The sequence below is a fragment of the Poecile atricapillus genome, chromosome 2 (assembly GCF_030490865.1).
Source record: "Poecile atricapillus isolate bPoeAtr1 chromosome 2, bPoeAtr1.hap1, whole genome shotgun sequence".
NCBI lineage: Eukaryota > Metazoa > Chordata > Aves > Passeriformes > Paridae > Poecile > Poecile atricapillus.
In genome coordinates this window covers 108,892,071-108,910,417 of record NC_081250.1, presented here as the reverse complement: position 1 = coordinate 108,910,417, position 18,347 = coordinate 108,892,071, and the positions used below count along the sequence as shown (strand labels likewise).

Below are 18,347 nucleotides of genomic sequence, written 5' to 3'. Positions count from 1 at the left end.
ACAATCATAAGTTTGTCCAAAAGTTTGAGGAGGAAAAAACTTGAATGAACCATCTGTGGGGGTGTGCTCAAGTCCAAACTGAAGGAAGGGGAATTTTTTCTAGAATTGCTGGAGCTAGGGCTAAACAGTAAAAATAAATACTTCTGACAAAAATTGGCAGCCATATGAATTAAAGGTTCACAACTCTCGCTGAAGTACATTTCCAATGGAGGGCTGAGACTTTTTCCCCAATGAACTGCCAGTAATCCCTAAGCAGATCTTAACTATGAACAGGTTATATGGGAAAAGACTGCAGCAAAACCAAAACACCGTTGAATTGTGGTCCTGAAAATAAAGATTAAAAATGATGACCCAGAATACTGCTCAAAGCTGTCTGTCCCAACCTATCCCAGCATGTTTTGTTCTGTCTTTGATGTGCCAGTTTTCCATTCAGCTGCCACTTCTCCAGTTAACTATCTTAACAAACTCTGTTTGACGCTAACCTTTAAGTGCATTCAGGAGCTTTAGGTAGTCTGTGAAAAGCTTTTCCACTTTCCTGTCTGTGAAAGCAGCACTGAGTGAAGAGATGGGACCTCAGCACCTCTAAACAGCTCATGACCTGGCATTTTAAAGCATTTTTCCTTCTTTTACTTTGCAGTAATAGAGTTGACTTTAGACAGAATGTTGGAACAGCTGGAGGTGTTGCATGGTGCTGTGTCTGCCTGGCACTCGGCAGGTTTGGGGAGGTGGTGGATGAGTTGGCCGTACCGCACTGATGTGCAGTTAGTATTGATTTTAATGATACGAGAGGTTTGAGAGTCCGAGGAAATACATACAATAGAGCTTCTTTTCCCATCTGAACACTATTAGACCTGCAAGATAAATTTCCTCTGATAGAAGGCTAAATGACATTGTCATAAATTACCCTAGAAAAGAAAACCAAAATGGGATTCCGCGTAAGGACACGTTGTTGCACTGCTGTTAACTCACAGATGGCTATCTTTGCTGACTTTTTAGCTATTAAAAGTGTGGATATGTCTCAAACTATTAAATATATAATATATACAAAAGGATGCCTTAGATGTGGACATAATACACTGACAAACTTGATATATATTTCTGTATGACCATTAACTGGTAAAAGAATTGTATACATATGTGTGTGGGTGGGAAAAAAATTATCTTTATAGAATTGAAATGAACAGAGACTCTCTTCTGGTTTGACTACATTGTTATTTAACCATACCAGTTTGAATTCCTCCACAATGAAATGCTTAGATTTTAAAAAAAAAATATTTTTCATTTCTCCCTGTTGGTGTTTTCTACCTTTATCTTTTGGGTGGGTATGAAAAGCACTCATGTTACATATTTATAAATTCTAAAAAGTACATTCTTCTCTGTTTGATAGGATTTTCTGATAGCATGTCTCTAAACTATTTTGATTTATTTTATGTAATAAAAGGGAAAGGATAAAAAGTTCTGTTATGTTTACTTTTCTCCGATTCATACTGCTTCCTGGAGATCACTTATTATTCTGTTTGGTACATGAAGTACCGAAGGGTAGGAGTTACAGCTCTGCCCCAAGGAACTTGTAATCTAATTAAAGCATATGAAACTGCATTCTCAGATCTCAGTGGAGCTGTTCCACCTTTTTTGACTGTATATTTGTGTGCAGTCATCTGAGAACCCAAGTAACAAATCAGAAGGTGTAGTGGATTTGATAATCAGTTACAGTTCTCCCCACAAACTACCATCACTGCTGTCAAAAAGAATTCTTCTCCTGTTGAAGAGTCTGGGTTTGGGGTCACAGGAGGTCATAGTCTCAGAAAGGATCTACATCCCATGAGATAACAGCAGCAGTAAAAGCTTGCATTCCTTCCCTTAGGAGCCAGTAAGTAACTAATGAAAATCTGATAGTCTGAACAGACAACTTCCAGCAAGTTGAGATTATATATAAGATTTTTACCAGAACAGCACTGTTGAAGAATCGATATTTTAGATGGATAGAGCAGCTTATTTAGGATGTTTACGACTGCTTGGATTATTTGTGGGGAAGGGTATCTGGCGTTTAGTAGAGTTGGCATGAGCCACCATCTGCTGATAGTTCGTGAATGGCTTTTGTTTAAGCCTTGATGTCTAGTTCTTTGTTGCACATTCTCACCAGGGCCTTGTGCAAAGGCATCCTAGAGCATGACTTCTTCTAGACATGGCAACAGTGAGAAGAATGACAATAATGAAATGCATTGCACTGTGCAAAGAGAATTCAGGCATATCTATGTTCAGTGCATAAACATTGATCTAATTAAATTTTTCACATACATACATACTGCTTATTGGAATTCATACTGCTGTGCTAACTTCATCAGTCTGCCAGAGTTTGAAACTGCAGCATCAAGTACTTAATGAACAGATTCATGAGTAATCTCTAGAAAGTGCTTAGAATTAAGGCCAAATCTGAGGAGCTTTGTACTTCTTATGACATTTTTCCCCCTTTGGCTTTCATATTATGAAAGCCACATAAAATCAGCAAGGAGTCTTAAATTCGTTCTTTGAAGGTATTAGAAAATACTGCAGAACACTGTGCTTGGTTTTTCTCTCAGAATGTATGGTATTTATTTTCATAAAAAAAATAAGAGTTGGATTTGGCATCTTTGCTCTATGCTGTAAATCATCATTACTAGGTAAAGTGTTTAGTCCCTTAATAGTACTACTCAAATCCCTGCTTCTCAAGGGAAAACTTATGAGAAGCTCTACAAATCTGATGGAATAGAATCAAAACAGGAGATTCAGGGAGTATAAATCAAATAACGTCCTGTTGGTATGCAAATAGCAGTGTTATTGACTTACTCTCAGTAAGCATTACAATCCTGAAAACAAGACTTCGGCTGAAAGATACTTTGCATTTTTCCTTTTTTCCTGCTCATGTTTCCCCTCAACAGATACTGTTTGGAATTCTGCTAACATACTGGGTCTGTTTCATACTTTGCAGGATTATGACTTGAGCCAGCTCCAGCAGCCTGACACTGTGGAACCAGATGCCATCAAACCTGTTGGAATCAGACGTCTTGATGAAAGGCCAATCCATGCAGAACCTCAGTATCCAGTCAGATCAGCTGCTCCTCATCCTGGGGACATTGGGGACTTCATTAATGAGGTAAAGAAGCGAAAAAGAGTTTCCTCCTAAGATCTGATAAGCTTTTATATTTTGTTTATTCTGCTCTGCATGAGTAGCTGTTATGTTGGAACATAATAACTTTTTAAAACTTCCTTAGACAATTAAAATCGTCTCACTAGACAGAAGTAAATATGTTCTTTTAAAGTGCAGACAAATTTAATTAACTCATTCAAACAGAAAGAGAAGATATATCAATTAACTTCTGTGCATTCGTATTAATTACATTCATAGTACGTTATCAGCTGCAACCACAATATCTCCAAGCAGGATTATGCAGTGGGTTCCAAGTAATAAACAGACTAACAAAATTGTAGTGTAACCTAAATTCATTTATTAATTCACAGTAATTTAATAATGGAAGAAGTTCATTTTAATTCTCCTCATACATTAGCCTTTGAATCCAGATAATTGTGAAAATTTAGTACCTTCAATAAGACCAAAAGAATTCCATCAAATACGATTAGTGGGCAGGGCAGCTAAATTAAATGTTATGTAAGTGCTTTTAATACTTGTCTTGTCATAGAGCTTTCAAAGATTTTGCATTATCTTTGATTCTTCAATCTAATAAATGTAATTGAGATTCAGACTATACCAGAGTACTGATAGTTCTGAAAGAAATTATCCTTATTATTTCTATCACTGGTCAGTCTTAAATCATCGGTGTTGTCATACGATCAAATGTGTTTCTTGTGCTTGCTGGTTATAGGAAAAATAAAAGCTAACCCAGAATTTTCTACTATTTTTGCTTTATTCTGTACATGAATTGTAGTAGTTAATTATTTTCTCTGGTTTTCTCATATCTTCCTTGTCAGCTGGAGCTGGACACATATTGCAGAGTATTGCAGAATGTTTTCTGCAAACGTGTTTATTCTTGTTTGCCTTGAAGAAAAGTCAGGCTAATATACTAAAGTCTTTTGTGTTAGAAAGCTGGAGAAAATTGAATTTGCCCCTTTTAAGGTATACAGTGATACAATTGTCAAAAATCTTGAAGGGAAATTGACTAGCAGGAAATGTACAAATATTCTTGTAAGACATTGTATTTTAAGAGACTCCAGTTTTTGCACGCCTTACACTTCTAAATATTACAGTTGTAATTGGCTTCTGGAAAGTAGTGGAGACACAGGACAATAAAAGACCCACGTTGTTGGCCAAGGCAGTGTACACACAGGAGCTTCCTTGTGCTTCCACAAAATCAGAGATTCCCATCCTGTTCTCACACAGCTGTGACCAGACTGGCAGGCAGTAGTGAAGAACCGTGTTTTTTGTTGTTCTCAAAGCAGCTAGGAATCTCTATCATGGAGCAAAGGCAGGGAATGGGTCTGGAAAGCCAGAAAGGGGACAGAGTTGTCTGGTCTCCTACAATATTTTGATGCCTTAGCAAGCTGTTCTTGCAATATTGTTTTTCAGTAGGTTGTCACCCTTGAAGATGATAGCATCAGTGTGTACACATGGAGCTGAAGGAACAGTAGTTGCTTTCTTGATTTAACCCAGTATGTTTATGTTGCACTACAGACAAGCATGGAGTCGTTTTCTTCCTGCTGTCTACTGTATTATATCAGTACCTCCCTTTATGCTTCCCCTTGCCATCCACCAAAAAAGAAAGCTTCTCCCAACTATGCATATACAGTAAAATAATGTCATTAATGTCATTGATTAAGAAAATACATGGAAATATATATGAAGTTAAAGAAAACACGGCAATTTTCTTGCCTGCAAGTTAGCTCAGAATTAATTATGTCCTCTGATTGAAAGGAGCTATCTGAGGTAGTTTCTATGCTTTAAGTGTTATATATTTAGCTTGTCTTCTTCATAAGATTTTTTTTTTCCTTAGGATTTCACAGCAATATGTTGTTTTACTGTGGCACATTCCACCTAACCCTGTCTAGCTGACGATAGCCACCCAAACACTGTCCATGCTCTGTTTTCCAGAAGTCTGAGCAAAATGGGCATTTTATTTCTCTAAAATAATGCCTCCTTAATTTGTGTTTTATGTAAAAAATTTCCCATGGCAGATGTGATTATAAATTTTCTACTGGGTGTGGGAGGAAATGAGTCTGTCTTTCATAGTAGCATTCATTCTTACAGTTAAATTTCAGAATTTTCAGTGTTTAGAGTATAAATGTTCAGGCTGCACAGGTTTTCTGTCTGTCCAGAAAATGGTACCTGCAGTCCTGGTACAATTAAACCCAAGAAACTTGGTAAGTTTCTCTCAGTTTTACTTGAAGTAAATTGAAAAAAATATCTTGAATAAAGCCTGTACCAGACATTTCTTAAAGCAGTTCCTACCGAAGATAAGCTGAACTGTGGAAACATGGCAAGATAAGAAAGAGCAAAGTTCCTATCTCCCCACATCCAACTTCAGTATTATTAGACATAATTCTTCCCTTGGGCATCTCTAACCCAAACCACCTAGAAAACTAACCCAGTCCCTAGCTAAGCAGGGAGGTGGCTGCTTTTGAATTGTCAGCACTTCGGTAGCAAAATCTGCATTAGCCTCTTGGCTTGAAAAGATGCGACACTTTGGGAGATCAGTGCAGTCTTTTGGAGGACTTGACCCTACTCCAGGAGATGTGGGTCAGTATGATCTTTTGGGATGCTGGTCCATGTGTGGGAATTAATTTAATCTGTTGAATGCTCACCAACACCTCAGACACACAGCATTGTTCAGATGAACTTCTGAATTACTTCAGCTTTTGACAAAAAAAAAAAAATACAGGTCATTGATTTTAGATTCTGGAGGGTTTAGCTCCCATTGCCAAGCAGGCATGGGGGTTTTCTTCTTTTTTTCATTACAGAGTCATAAAAACAAAAAGCAAAAAAGATCTAATGGATCATTTAGGTTTTCTTCCTTTTAGCAGTACTCTTTTTCCTCTGGTATATTATTTTCTATCTGTCATCCTTTGTATTAATGAGACATACATATAAGTAAGAGTATTTTGTAGTGTTCTGGTGACTTCTCAGTTGAAAAACAAGTTGTAGTTACAATAAAAAGTCATGCATTTTTATAACACAAAGTTGACATAACATTACAAAGCTGTGAACTGTCTAAAATAGGATGGTTCCAGAGGTGTCTAATAGTCAAAAGAGGTGTTGCAGGCATAAGCTAAATGACCTCAAGGACTTTCTTGTTTTGTCCGTTTCAATGGATAGATGAATCTGTAATTGAAGAGGGGAAGGGAAAAACCTCCTTTTCTTCCAGTTCAGTGTACAAACAAGTCAGTGGAATAAGTCATGTGTTATCAAGAATCCTTTAGAGACTTTGTTTTCCATTTTGAGCTTTTTAAAGCCTAACCTGCATTGTGTGGAGCATAATTAACACTTAAAATAGTCAGGATTTGCAGGACAGTATAAATTAGACCTGTTTGAAGTAGTTTCGTTAATCCTGTTTTCAAGACCCACCTATACTGTCCCTAGATATCTCAAGCAAGTTATATTGTGATGGAGAGTTTGTGGCTAAGAACATATTTATAATCAATGGAGGACATAGCCTGAGGTAAACTAAATATAAATTGCAAACTAAAGGGCTCATCCCATGGGGACAGGGAGGACCCTGAATTCATTCTTAGTAAATGGTTGTTGATACAGTGCACCTTCATGCAGAATGGAGTCCCTCAATGGTTTCTGTTTTCTCATGTCAAAAAATGGTTCCAAGTGTAAACCAATCGTTTTTTGTATTTCCCTGAAGGTTTTTGTTTTTCCTTTCCTTCTCATCAAAAGTCTGCTGAATCTGATTAAGTAGTATGATTAATGAAAATAGAAGCATTAGATTTTGTAATGTTCCATATTCAAGATTTGAGGGGGTTGTTTTCCTTTAATTTGAGAAAAATGGAGACTGCTGCCTGTATTAAGGCAAGTTTACTGTTGTTTCTCAGCCAAGGCACTGTATTTTCTCCAGTTCTGCCCCTTACTGCCTCCTTAGTGAAAGCTCTACTACATACATAAAAGAGTAAAAAGAAAAAAGTGAGTCTGTTCAAGGTCTCAAGCTGGCCTCTCTATTGCTGTGGCTCTTCTGTGACTGCTTGTTGTGGACTGGTGATGTAGCACATGCAAAGAAATGTGACAATTCACTGTCCCAGCAGGTTCCCCTGCTCATGAGGATGTGCTCCAGAAATTCTGTTGTTAAATGAGCTTTTCGCTATAATAAAAACTTTGGGTTTTCAGCTAGGAAACTGTAAACCAAGTAATTGTAACAACTCTGCTGCTCTGAGGTTCTTGAACACATCTGGTAAAAACAGAGATATCTTTTCAGAAGTGACTGACAATGAATGCCTTGGCAGCAAAATCAGTAGAAGCCACTCCTGGCAGCCATTTATTGTCTTTTCAGTTGTGCAGATGCAGCAGGCTGTGTATCCACACCGCCTCCACCCACTGAAATAAACAAAACAATAAACAAAAAAAAAGGTGGCAATGCTGAAACCAAAGGGAGCTACCAAGCAGGTAGCACTGCCAGGGCTGTCTGACGTGCTGTAGAACCCAACAGCAAAGCACAGCACTACACGGCGTATGCTCAAAGAACCGGCTTAGCAGAGGGAAAGGGAAAACATCGTAGTATTTCTTTCTCATTTTAGTATGTAACTTGTGACACAAGTATAGCAGAAATCTTGTCATTTGAAGAGTTGGACACTAAGTTCAGTCATTACGCTGTGAACCAGAAGATAGGTGAAAATGTCAGTGTAACTTGTGTCTGCACGCTTGAATCAATACCTCCAAAACATGACCTGTAGCTACGTTCTCTGAATGAAATGGATTACAACACCAGCACAACCTTTGAGAAAATGAATTTGTTAGTAAGATCCTATCTAGTAAGTCAGTAACTCAAAACCAGTTTCCTTTTCTGAAATGCTATCCTGATAGCAGCAACAAATTGAAAAAAAAATTACAACTTCCCCTTTGGAAAAACAGATGGAACGAGGCTGCCTTCTGCCTTGTCATGGATGACTGATAGGTATCAGAATTTTTGCAGTAATGTAGGAGAATGTTTTGTTCACTGATTTCTTTTAATAAATTGGTATCCCATGGTTGGCTGGCTATTAGTAGGCAGAACTGCAGGGAAATAACATTTTGTCTCCAAACCGACTTTCTAAATGACTTTCACACTTGGATACCTGGCATTCGTACCTCAGCACTGCTTAACCTCAGCTGGTATTCATTGTCCTTCCCTGTCACCTGCATTCCAAACACATGGGTGTCTGCCACCCCAAGCAGGCTTAAGGAAAGATCTAAATACCATAAGGCCAGTTTCTGCCTAAGACGTAAAGTTGCCTTTGTGCTTCAGCAGCAGAAAATAAGAGAAAGCATTAGAACTTCCCCCTTGGAAGCTGGATAAGGGATGCCTTCCAGCATTTGCTATTGACTTTTCAAAATCTCACATCTTTTGTGCTTGTTAGGGCCATCAGGTTGGAAAATGCCAGAGAAAGATAACAAGCATCACCAATTATTCTTATCTCATAATTCAAAATTGCACTGTTAATGCAGGCTATTAATAACCTGCTTGATGTTGTTGTACCACATGAAATGATAATTTCAAGGCCAAAATTTTTTCTTGGTTAGAGGTCATTAGCTTGATAAATATGCTGGGCTTTTCCACCACCGATTTGGAAATTATTTTAGGTACATTTTGCGCAATTCTGAATTATTTAAATAGGTAATAAAGAACTAGGATTCACTTCTACCTTAGCAATGCCAAATGCTTTAATTAATGGGTTTAATATGTATATACTCCATAATACATATTTGTAGAAGAAAAATCAGCTTCTTGTTCCATTTTTTCATATTTGGATAAAACACAATTGAAAGTGAAATATACTTTTCTAATACCAGAATATATTAAATAATTTGAAGGAAGCACACTTATCCCTTCAAATAAGTGGGAGTATAATGATGCCATTCTTTAAATAAATAAAAATTAAGAGTAAAACCAGCAGAAATATCACTGGTAAAAATTAATAGTGAGCAGTTTAAAATCTTAGCACAGCCTTACAGAATTCTGGAAGATACATTATCCTCTGTCAGTGGCTGCCACAGTAGATGCTAGTCAGTATGGAAGATCTTGAAGAAGCATTGTTAATCCCATGGAAGAAACTGTGAGGTTAAAAAATACAAATCATAAGACGCCTTTTTGGCTTCAGGCTTTTATATTCACCTTGTAAATCTTCCCAGATAAGCACAGAGAAATTGTCTCATATTTTAGAGTTAGTTACTCATGTAAGTGTTTAGATTTGGACTTATGTAACAAAACAGAGAATGAAGAGGCTTTTCTCTGGAAGAAGCGTGGTTCTTTCCTGGTTTTTCCTCTTCAATTTCCCAGCATTTCCTCCAATTCAGCTTGTGTTGGTTTTAATTTGGGCTATTCAACTTTGTAGACTGAAAATCTAAAAATGCTGATGGCCCACTATTTGTGTGTTGATAACTTAAGTACTTTGAAATGAGGAAACAAAAATGGTCATCATCTGGTATGAAGTGAGGAAACAAAAACGGTCATCATCTTGTATTCAGCTTTAATGTCACTGTTTTTCTGAAGAGCAGGTGGATCTCATGGGTGGATGTGGCAAAACAGGAAAGGCTTAAGATAACATACCATATATTTTTCTCACAGCAGCCTACAGAGGTACACGAGTTTAGCAGGACTAACTAAATATGGATTTTGGCACATGCTGACAGACTGCAGGCCAGAAAAGTCAGTGGACATGCTATTGACCATGTGAGATGGTTGAAGTGAATCTTTGCAGACATGCTTTTTTCTCCTTCCTCGTCTGTCTAACCATTCCCACGTTGGCCATGGCACAGGCTGTGAGCTGTATGTCTTTGAAACTGTTTATTTATTGGCTTCAGTCCCAGTGCCATGAGTCTCTCTTAAGGTTTTGTTAGGGCTGTAATTGCAGCTGCATTCAAAGTGTCCAGTGCAGCAATGCTGGAAACGTGGCCGTTCTAAAGTTACAAAAATGTAAATCCTGTTTTGTAAGGAATGGCAGGAGAGGAAGAACTTTGTTTTCTCAAGTGGTGCTTGATAGATAACTGCGCTGCAAATACTCCGGATATGCTTTTGTCTCGCTCTCAGATACAGAACTTCATCTTCTTTTCTCCCTCTCCTTCTTGCAGGGACTTAAAGCAGCCGACAATGACCCTACAGCCCCACCGTATGACTCCCTCTTAGTCTTTGACTATGAAGGAAGCGGCTCCACTGCTGGATCCTTGAGCTCTCTTAACTCCTCAAGTAGTGGTGGTGAGCAAGACTATGACTACCTAAATGACTGGGGCCCACGCTTCAAGAAACTTGCTGATATGTACGGTGGAGGTGATGACTGAACTTCAAAGTGAACTTTGGTTTTGGACAAGTACAAACATTTCAACTGATATTCCCCAAAAGCATACAGAAGCTAGGCTTTAACTTTGTAGTCTACTAGCACAAGTGCTTGCTGAAGGCTTTGGCTTAGGCTGCAAACCAATTTGGGCTCCGTGGAATATCAGTGATCCAATGCTGTTTGGAAAAAAATATTGAGCTCAGTTACACTTGAATTTTACAGTACAGAAGCACTGGGATTTTATGTGCCTTTTTGTACCTTTTTCAGATCGGAATTAGTTTTATGTTTAAGGCTTTAATGGTACTGATTTATGAAATGATGCATTAAAGAGACAAAATATGTTGGGGTGGGGAGGAGCAAGGTGAAACACAATATACTTCACAATGCTTTTGTTACATCGCATTGCTTTTATTAAAATAAGGAGATTAAAAATAAACAAAAAAATCCTCATGGAACAATTTTATTATCTGGGAGAGAGGACCATGAGGTGGAACAATGTACATTACTTCTAGTTTTAGATGTTAGGGGACTTTTTCACTAAAATTCTAAAACTTATGCAGCTGGTTGCAAATAAAGGGAGTTTTCATATCACCAGTTTGTAGCAGAATTGATTTTTTTTTTTTCTTATGCTAGAATGTTAGACACATTTTGGTCTTAATCCATGTACACTTTTTGGTTTTGGTTCTTTTTTTTTTAATTTCTAGTATTTTTTTCCCACTTCACTGTAAAAAATGGTATGTGTACATAATGTTTTATTGGCATAGTCTGTGGAGAAGTGCAGAAACTTCAGAACACGTGTATGTATTATTTGGACTATGGATTCAGGTTTTTGCATGTTTATATCTTTCGTTTATGGATAAAGTATTTACAAAACAGGTTGCAAACAAGTGACATTGATTCAATTGTTGAACTGTAGTTAGAGTACTCAATATTTTTTTTATTTTTATTTTTATTATTTTTTTGGTTTGGGGAGGGAGAAAAGTTCTTAGCACAAAAAAGTTTTACATAATTTGTACCAAAAAAAAAAGGGGGGGGGGGGCGGGGGGGGGGGGGAAGTTGGCCTGATACTGTTGGCACGAGAAAATATACAGTATGTTTTTGGGGTGGGGAGGGGGGAAGGAGCTTTCAAACTGGAGAGACTTCTGAGAACAGCTTTGCCTCTGTATTGTGTACCAGAATATGAATGATACACCTCTGACCCCAACGTTCTGAATAAAATGCTAATTTTGGATCTGGTGCTTTGTTTGGCATTTTTTCTTCCACCTGAGCAGCCCTGACTACAGTAAATAAAAAGTACTGAAAATGTGTTTGAGTTCTGTGAGAAGTTGTGTGTGCTTCTTTGGCATTTCCTACTGCCAGACTGAAAACAAACTGCATGTAGAAGAAAGCCCAGCACAAATTTGGGACGCAAGTTCCCAGGTAAAAGCAAAGACATCTGTGCTGGGATTTCTGGGAAGTCTCAATTTTCAGTTCCCCACTGATGGCTAGCTCTTCAGTTTAATGTGCATTATCTAAATAAGAACTTGCATCATTTTTGGCCCATTTCTAGACTGACAGTTTAATAAATGTGTGATTATGCTGCGGGTTGCATAAATAAACTGCAGATTGTGGCAGTCCTCTGCTGCCTGGACTTTCTTGTGCTGAAGTGAAGACAAGCCCCTGCTAACCTGAATGCACATCAAATCATGTCCTTCATGGTGGTGCTTAGGGTCATGGAGCTCTATCAAAAAGCCCCATTAGGAGATTTGTCATTAGTAAACATGTTACCATGTTACCGTGATCTGCTTGTAAACAGAGAAACCATAGTAGGTACAGCAGTTCTGTGTTTGTTCTTGTGCAGCAATCTGCCCAGGTTTGATGCCTACCTTTACAGACATTAACAAGCTAATTGTGAATGGTGTGAAGCTCTAACTCAGCAGAAACCCTACAGTTCTGCCATCAGTGGGCAGGGAGGGGAACCAGGCTCTGGGTCTGGCATAGCCACCTTCTGTGCTGGGGCAGCTGCGTGGGCAGCGCGTTAATCTGGGGGGAAAGCTCTGCATGGTGCCACTTCACTGCTTCCTCAGCACTCACACCTTAATTTACATAATTTGACTTCAGGAGGTAAATCCCAAAATCTGATCTCCACTGGGCTTTCCACGAGTCCTTCCTTTTTCACGCTCCTGATGAAAGGTAGCAATCCTCTCGGGTTGGGATATGCTATTTCAGCCTCTGCACACCTGGCTGTAATTTATATTCTACATTTGCAACTATAACTTAATGCTGTAATATAGCCTTGATTTTTGAGTAATGTTTCAAAGTTACCAACAAGCACAGTTAAGCTATTTCCAAATTCAATTTGTAGTATAAGGAACAAAGGATATACATTAGGATGTAGAAATAAAGTCTGACCATGCGTAGTTAAGGAAAACTTTCATAAAGGGCAGGATTTAAACTGTCAATGCATATTAAATAAGTGGAAGACAGCTTTTAGCACAAAAAATTATGAAAAAATGTATTTTAAGCATAATCTATTATTATTACTTAGAACCAACAAACTGGAAATACTAAATGAACTTTATTCATTGGCGTTGAATGACACACTGGGGGAGACATCTGTGAAAGATTTCCAGTTTGGACTATAGCACAATTTTTGTTAAAAGTGGGCAGAGGTCATCTTTTATAAGCACTTGGCTGTTCTGCACAGCAGTAGGAGCTTTATCTTGATCAGACAAACAGCCAGCTCTGCAGGTCCTTTGAAGTCGTAGCAACAGTTCCCAGACCTAGTGATATGTCAGCATTAGGTCTGCTGAACAGAACAAAAGGCAAATGATTCTTATGCATCTCAAATGCTTATAGAAGAAGAAAAAAGATGTTTGAACTGATCATCTTTCATGAAGTTTCAGATTCATTCTTATTCTGGAAATGTGCAACCAGGTTTTGTACCCGTGATACCTGCTTCAATGCCCATCAGAGCGAGGCTGCAGTGAGAGGAAGATGGCTGAACCTTGGGCCCTACAATACTTTTGAAAATCAGAAATTTTGGCAGCTTAATTTGTGAATGGCATTTGGTAGGGGCATATATTATCTGTGCTTTATAAACACTGCATCCAAGGGAAGTTACTGGAAAGAAATTAGGCTTTAGCAACTTTGGCCTTTCAGCCTTTCTGCAAATTGTATTTTCTTCCAATGATAGCCTTTCACTGCCTATATCCTTCTCAGCTTCAGGGCTGATAAAGGTGGGGAACAGTGGTTTCAGGAAATAAACATTTGAAATGGATATCTATGGCCTTATATGTGGATGGGTCTACCTTACTGCATTTTCTCTGGGATTGCCAAATACTGATGAATATATCATCCTGTAACAGTCAAAAATGTACTCACCATGCTCCCTTCAAGCAGTTGAACTCCAAGTGGTTCTTTTGGTGCCAAAGTAGCAAAATGACTAAAAGCCACATGAGGGATGCTGCTTGGGAGTTCTCTACTTTTTTGGACTAGACTCCTTACCCAGGAAAATTTACATCTACTCTGCCATGGTCCCATTCACCTTAATATCCAAGGGAAAACCTCTTCTGACAGGTGATGGGACATACAATCCCCAAAAGGGTCTCTAAAACCTTTCTGTAGTTACTAGAGGTGTCTCGTGTAAGCTACTACCAATTCTTCCTTTACACAACTATTCCACCTTCCTAAGGAGCTTTCCTGCTAGCAGCAGTAGCGTGATTTTGGCAGATTTACCTTTCTGGTTCAGGAGTGTGAAAGCAAAGTTCTTGCTTTTACCTTAGTCAATATTTATTAGTCAAATAAAAATCAGAAAAGTCAGTCAAACACTTAAATACCTAATCCATAGTGGTATATTTTATACACAATTTTCAGCCAGGGATGATCTAGATTTGTATGGTGTCCTTATTTTTTTTATTTGCTTTATATTTGCTTAAATAAACTTTAATGTTTAGTCTCTCTCTAGACAAGGATCTTTCCTAGGAATTTCTTCAAAGCATAGGATAATTTCCATTTATTTAATATATGTCACAGGAATAACGGAAATCTTTCTGTTTAGCAACAAAGCCCAGCTGGGAAATAGAAGTGGGGAAGAACGGCTAAAGAAAAAAGGCCAAGTGTTCCCCATAGGGACCCAAGGTGCCTTCCATCACACAGACAGGGAAAGAGCATCCCATCTGTTGATGAATCAATGCAAGACACTCTCCAGCCAACCTGTGGCTCTGTACTGGCCATACATCTTTCTGGGTGTAACAGAGAACTTGGAGATGTCCCTTCTCTGGAGTACTTGGTGTTAGTGCTGCTTCCTGTCCTGCTGGGTTACATTCCAGCACTGGGCTTTCCCAGTTTTCCTCCTCAGTTTAGCTAGGTAGTTGAAAAGTGCCAACTCTCACACAAGGTTTTATGTAATCCTCAGTTTACAAGCCACAAGGAATCAAATCTTGTTTTGGTTTGGTTGTTTTGCTGCAGTCTGGAAGATATGTTCTCCACATAGCAATAGCTGGGAAGGCTCGTCTTCCTTTTCAAAAGTCAGTGTCCTGAATAGTATTTTACCACTGAAACCTCTGTGGGTTTCTAGAACATCTAAAAATGCAGCAATTGCCAGTGAGACAGTAGGTACATATAATCAGAATTCACATTTATGTGCTCTCTTGACTTTTCTGCCACAGACAGACATATCCTGTGGTGACAATGTGACACCACAACCCTGCCCAGAGAGCTTTTTGGGAAGATCAGTCAGGGTGAGGAGGTGCTGGACATGTGCTCTCTGAGCTGCGCTCCTGTTGCTCTGGTTGCAGAGAATGCATTTTTCTGTGTGTAACTGTTGCCTCTCAGAAGATTTAAGCATAATTGTACATCTCTTGCTGCTCTTCTCCAAGCACAAAAAAGCTGCCCCTGTAGGATCCCTGGAATGTACCCACACATCTCATCTGCTGCATGCCATGCCACCTTCTACAATCATTTACTGCCTCAACAAGGTGGTCATTATTTTCTATTTGCTTCCATCTTTATTCTTCTCTCCCCACCTATTTTTCAGAAAATACCTAGGACCATTTGTCTTTCATTAACAAAGGGAATGCACTCTGGTTTATTAATTATTCTTGTTGCTTGCTGCATCTTCCATCTAATAGATAGTTTTTTAAACCTTTTTGCCTTCCATAAGCAAATTCTAATTTCTTAGTTCTCTTGGCAATGCTGAGAAAATATTTCCACTTCTGTTTCTGTTTCCACTTAACCATTTTCAGTTTTTCTAAGAATCTCTTTTGCTCTTGTTTTCATACCTTTTATCAATATGCTGTAAAAAAAACAGTGATCTTCTTCTTTAAATTGGCTATTTCTTCCTCCAATTAGAGAACATTCTTGTAGAGTTCCTATTTTCCTGTGTTGCACCAAGGGAAAAAAGTTAGATTTTTCATTGTTCACAATGGATTTTATTTATGACTATTACTTAAAATATATTCATTTTGAGAAGCTTTTTTTTTTTTTTTTTTCCAAGCACTAATGCATTTTTAAACCTCATGGTGATGCACATTTATGTAATTTCATGAAACCACCTTCAGGTGGTTCACTCCCTCCCAAAGAGTCTAAATAGTGATTCTGAAAGAAACATATTTTGCTCTGGGTATGAATAATGAATAGTAGCATTGTGCAAATTACTTTTATACTCCTGCTTCTGAAGATAAAATGTGTTGATATGGTATGGGTATATACAGACAGACAGATCCATGGGCTCACCATTCTGGGTTCCAAATTACAGAAGTTTGATTATTACATTATATTTGTTATCTGCAGTACTGCAGCGTGAGCTTATAAAAACCCAGCTGTCTCTGTGCACCATAAATCAAAAGTAATGGCCAGATAATCAAAATTATGTTCCAATTCTAGAACATTCATTACTGGTGGCATTGTGTGAAGCAGTTATAAAAACAAGCAGTGTGCTAGGATGATTAGAGGGAATTACACTAAAAATGTAGAATCATTACTGGTATGTTTTGACTTGAAGTTAACAAAGAGCGGTTTGCTCACTAAGGTTATTTCAAGTTAAACTGAGAAATAAACAAAAACTTATCTTTTAACCTGACCTTGTCGGGAAGCAACATTCAGAGCCCTATCTGTCTGAGAACTGATTTTTCCTCATTTGGGCAAAATGAAAGTAAACAAGAAAAAAGACCAAAAATAGTGAACCCAACCCTTAAAAACTCCTCATGGAATGGGAGAGGCAGCTTCAAAGACCTGCTTTGCTGTCATGTTTCATAACAAAGAATTCCAGGCTATTGCCAAGTTTTTTGATCTTCCTATTTTTTTGTGTGGCAAAAATTCACTCTGACTAGAGACCAAATTATCTGACTGCAGAATGCCTAAATCCAAACTCTAACTTAGAGTTAGTTACTTTGGTGTTTCCTGTTGTTCCTTCTTGGTATGATTAATTAAATACTTGCTATATCTAAGAAAACACTTTAACACCTGAACTACTGTTTGGGATGTAAAAAAGCCCCAGCCCACGCTCAGGAACTATGCCTTGGTGTTTTATATGCTGAGTGAATGCCATTAATTTGAAACTAATGAGTTTTTCCATGAAAATCTCGTGGAAATCTCTAGATCTTATTGTGAAGGAAACAGCTCACAAATCCTTTGCATTTATTCACAAAAGGACATTCCCACTCGGCCTTCAGCTATTTGAAGGCAAGACTTAAAGTGAATAAGGTTTTCATATGGGTTGATGACCTCAAGGAAACCTTTTGACCACTAGCCTTCAGGCTTGTCCTTCAGAGGCTGGAAAGCAATCCTTTTTGCTGAGTAGCCGTCCATCAGGTCAAGTTCTCACAAAAAATGTTTCCCCTTTGAAATTCAGTAGTGTCAACATGTACACAGGAGCAGTGCAGTACAGAACATAACTGAGAGTGGCAGAACACAGCCCTTCCAAACTGAGTTCAGACCCAAAGCTCCTGAGTCAGCCAAGATGCTCCCATTGGAGATCCTCCCCAAGCGCTCAGCTCAGGAAAACATGTACATCTGTATTATTCCTGCAGCCATATATGATAGCATTTGAAGATAAAGAGCCTTGAATCACCAGTAATATATGCATGAATACATTTATTTCAGAAAATAGAGACTTGACATAACAATTCCAAGTTGTTATCAATTATTGGTTGACTTCCTTTTGAAAAATGTCCTTTAATGACTTCATCTTTTTTAACAGCTCACTGTATTCACTAAGGTGCTGTGTTTGCTGAACTGGACTATGTTGTGATGACAGATGACCCAGTTTAAATGAGCTTTTACGGAAATCTATTTCAGAATTGAGTGTTTGGAAGAGAATTTTGATGTCAACTTTGTTGGCTGATGGTCTCAAAGACCACTACTCTCAGACTTTAGCTACCACAGGAATATCAGATCAGCTGCCATTCTAGAGAGGGAGAAGATGAAGCCGTGAAATTAGATTTTAACGCTGCTCCACTCATAATTACAGTAGGAAAAAGCGTTTAGTAAAATGCTGGGTCATGAGCTAGATGCTGTGTAAGTATTTATTGTAGGGCTGTGGGCCACCTGCACAGTGATGGAAATTTTGCAAGGATAGGATTCATATTCAGTCTCAAGTAAAATACCAGGCTTCTCTGAAGATCATCACAAGGTTGTTCTTTTAACTCAAATGGATATGTTGTACTTCTGCATATTTGTGCATCTTATTGCAGGGGAGATTTTCTCCACTAATTGAAAATCCTTAGTGAGTCTTAAGTGCAAATTTTTGCTAATTGAATATAATAATATTCAAATTGTTAATTGAATATTTTGGGATCCCTGACAAAAATAAAATGTTTGTGAATGTCCACTTAACAGAGATTATAATGAAAGTAGGTAGAAAGGGTAGATTATAATAGCATGCCATCAACAACACTATATAAATTTGCCCA

General features: G+C 38.1%; 1 protein-coding gene across 2 annotated transcripts in view; it reads left to right on the top strand.

The window, feature by feature from the left end:
- CDH2 (cadherin 2) overlaps positions 1–11,686 on the top strand; it is a 115,192-nt gene extending 103,506 nt beyond the window's left edge. For both annotated transcript variants that reach the window (XM_058832520.1, XM_058832521.1), the window contains 2 exons: positions 2,969–3,133; positions 10,253–11,686. In XM_058832520.1, the coding sequence (XP_058688503.1) occupies positions 2,969–3,133; positions 10,253–10,459 (372 nt within the window). In that variant the 3' untranslated portion in view covers positions 10,460–11,686. The remainder of the gene's footprint in view (positions 1–2,968; positions 3,134–10,252) is intronic.
- The last annotated feature ends 6,661 nt before the right edge of the window (positions 11,687–18,347 follow it).